At 42.6% G+C, this 2,277-nt stretch overlaps 1 protein-coding gene across 1 annotated transcript in view; it reads left to right on the top strand.

Moving 5' to 3' along the window:
* Positions 1-1,769, top strand: part of LOC109969043 (protein phosphatase 1 regulatory subunit 37-like) — a 13,944-nt gene extending 12,175 nt beyond the window's left edge. Inside the window, exon 4 of the mRNA XM_020615694.1 lies at positions 1,713-1,769. Within this exon, the coding sequence (XP_020471350.1) occupies positions 1,713-1,769 (57 nt within the window). The remainder of the gene's footprint in view (positions 1-1,712) is intronic.
* The last annotated feature ends 508 nt before the right edge of the window (positions 1,770-2,277 follow it).

Raw genomic sequence — 2,277 nt, 5'->3', positions numbered from 1 at the left:
ATGTGGTTTTCCCCAGCCTCACCTGCTGCTCCCTGTCTGTCAGAAAGCTCGTAATCCACTGCCAGGTGGGGGCAGGCACAGTGAACTGGGTCAGTTTGGAGTGGAGGATGTCTGGGATCATGGTATTGAATGCCGAACTGAAGTCCACAAAGAAGGCCCGTGCGTAGGTCCCTGAGGAGTCGAGGTGTTGCAGGATGTAATGCAGTGCCATGTTGACTGCATCGTCCACTGACCTGTTTGCCCAGTAGGCAAACTGCAGGGGGTCCAATTGAGTTGAGTCTTTGTTAAAACAGAGCAGTGGTGATATCACACCTAGAGTGGTGAGGCTGTTGGATTTGTCTAAACAATTCTCTCTAACTCGTCCTCACGACCAGTTTTCTCTCCTTTTACATAAGTTTTTCACTGAATTGTAGACACATCTGTGCTCTTCCTGACAGTAGAACTGTGGAAGCAAATGGATTCACAGAAGATGTACAATGAGCTGCAGAGTGACACGAGTGTCAACCAACTGTCACACTGACTCCGATGGAAACAGTATTAGGCAGGTGGTCATAATGTTATGCCTGATCGATGTATGTGATGCGTGTCAGAACACCTGCACCCATTATTTTATATGCAAGCCTACACACTGGCAATGAAATAACACACGCCATCACCATTTTTTACTGTTTCAGGATACACTATTGTCCATTTTTCCATCATTGATGTGCATGAAAAGAATGAAATACTGAAATACTACCCATTTTGGTAGTGCATCATATGATGCTATGTGGCATGATGCCAGTATGAATTGCCTTTTAAACGTTATGTCATAGTTAATTTGGTGACACACATGGTTACTGGTTGTAACAGCAGAACTTGATGTATGGTTCTGTGTTAAATCTACGCTGTATCTATGATGTAGGTAACGCGTAGCCTCATACCTCTCCAGAAATGTAACTGCACGTCACAGCGACAAAGACCACAACAACTGTGATTGGCTGCACGGCATTTCCACATTTATGTGTCTCAGTGGCCAGACAAGCACGGAAAAGCCCCGTTTTGCCTCGGTTGGTTCAATGGTCATACAGACCATCTCCTCTGTCATACCTGTGTTGCAGTAAAAGTAGCTGCTTTTCAAGATCTATGAGTTTGGACTCCAGCATGATACACTCAGTTTTAGTTTCTGTTGTTTGTAATTGGTGAAGAAATGCAACACAGTGACATAGAAACCACATGGCCAACTAGCATTTTGGCAGTGTAATTGCAGGGCAAGGCAGATACACCAGTGCACAAGTATAAATGCTCAAAACACTGTAGGCTCTGTGTATGTTCAAAACAAAACCATTAATCAAGCTTAAGGGCATTTTGATAACACAGTCCCCAGAATCCAATTTGAGATGATACGTATCACAGACTGAGGTTTGATGTAATGACAGTCACAAAGATTGTAACTCTTACCATGAGGTCTGCAGTGGAAACCAATGCTACTGGATTCCTGCAGGTTTTGCTTATTGCGATGTATCTGACAAGCTTTATGACTGATAAATGTACCATTTTTTAAAGGCTTACAATGGAAACACTGACACAGGTCCTTCTAAACTCCAACAGAGGAAGAAACCGCTCCAGCAAAGTGAAATATTGCTTTAAAACCAATGTGTGTAACCCTGTTCTGTTATGCAACATCAGCAACTCTGTTCATAAAATAACTGTACCATGTAATGATATTACAGCTCTCCAGGGAGGATCAATATCAACACTACAACCTGGTGCAAGACCAAGAGAAATGAAACACTCACCATGTGCACACTCTCTTTGTATTTCTGACATCAAACTTAAGATTTTATTAAATTTTAAAATATCATGTACAGTAACTTTAGATGTATACAAAAAGACAAACACTATTTGTTGAGCACCAGTACATACTGGTCCAGTACTCATACACAGTCACTCTGACACAGTGAATATCTATGCATACATTATTACCCCCTGGATAATGTGAATCATTTGGTTCCATCAGTTGCAGTGCACTAAAGGGGTTTTTCCATTATAGGAACCTACCGAAATGTGTTGAACTGAGTTACACTTGCTAGGGGCTCTGCGTTAGTTTTTTCTGCCATGCACCTGCTGTCGATGTGAGTTTGGAGAGCTAAAGGTTGGCACCCCTCCGGAGGTATTACTAAAATCAAGTTCCAGGAACATGAGAGGGGAGGGGTGCATGCATGCAGAGCAGTCGCTCATGACTGGTTAAATACCCACTCTTCACACCTCAATCGTTAGCATTACAAGCACTGTGTG

Source organism: Monopterus albus, unplaced genomic scaffold, assembly GCF_001952655.1.
Source record: "Monopterus albus unplaced genomic scaffold, M_albus_1.0 scaffold169.1, whole genome shotgun sequence".
Lineage (NCBI taxonomy): Eukaryota > Metazoa > Chordata > Actinopteri > Synbranchiformes > Synbranchidae > Monopterus > Monopterus albus.
This window is presented reverse-complemented; position numbering and strand designations above follow the sequence as displayed.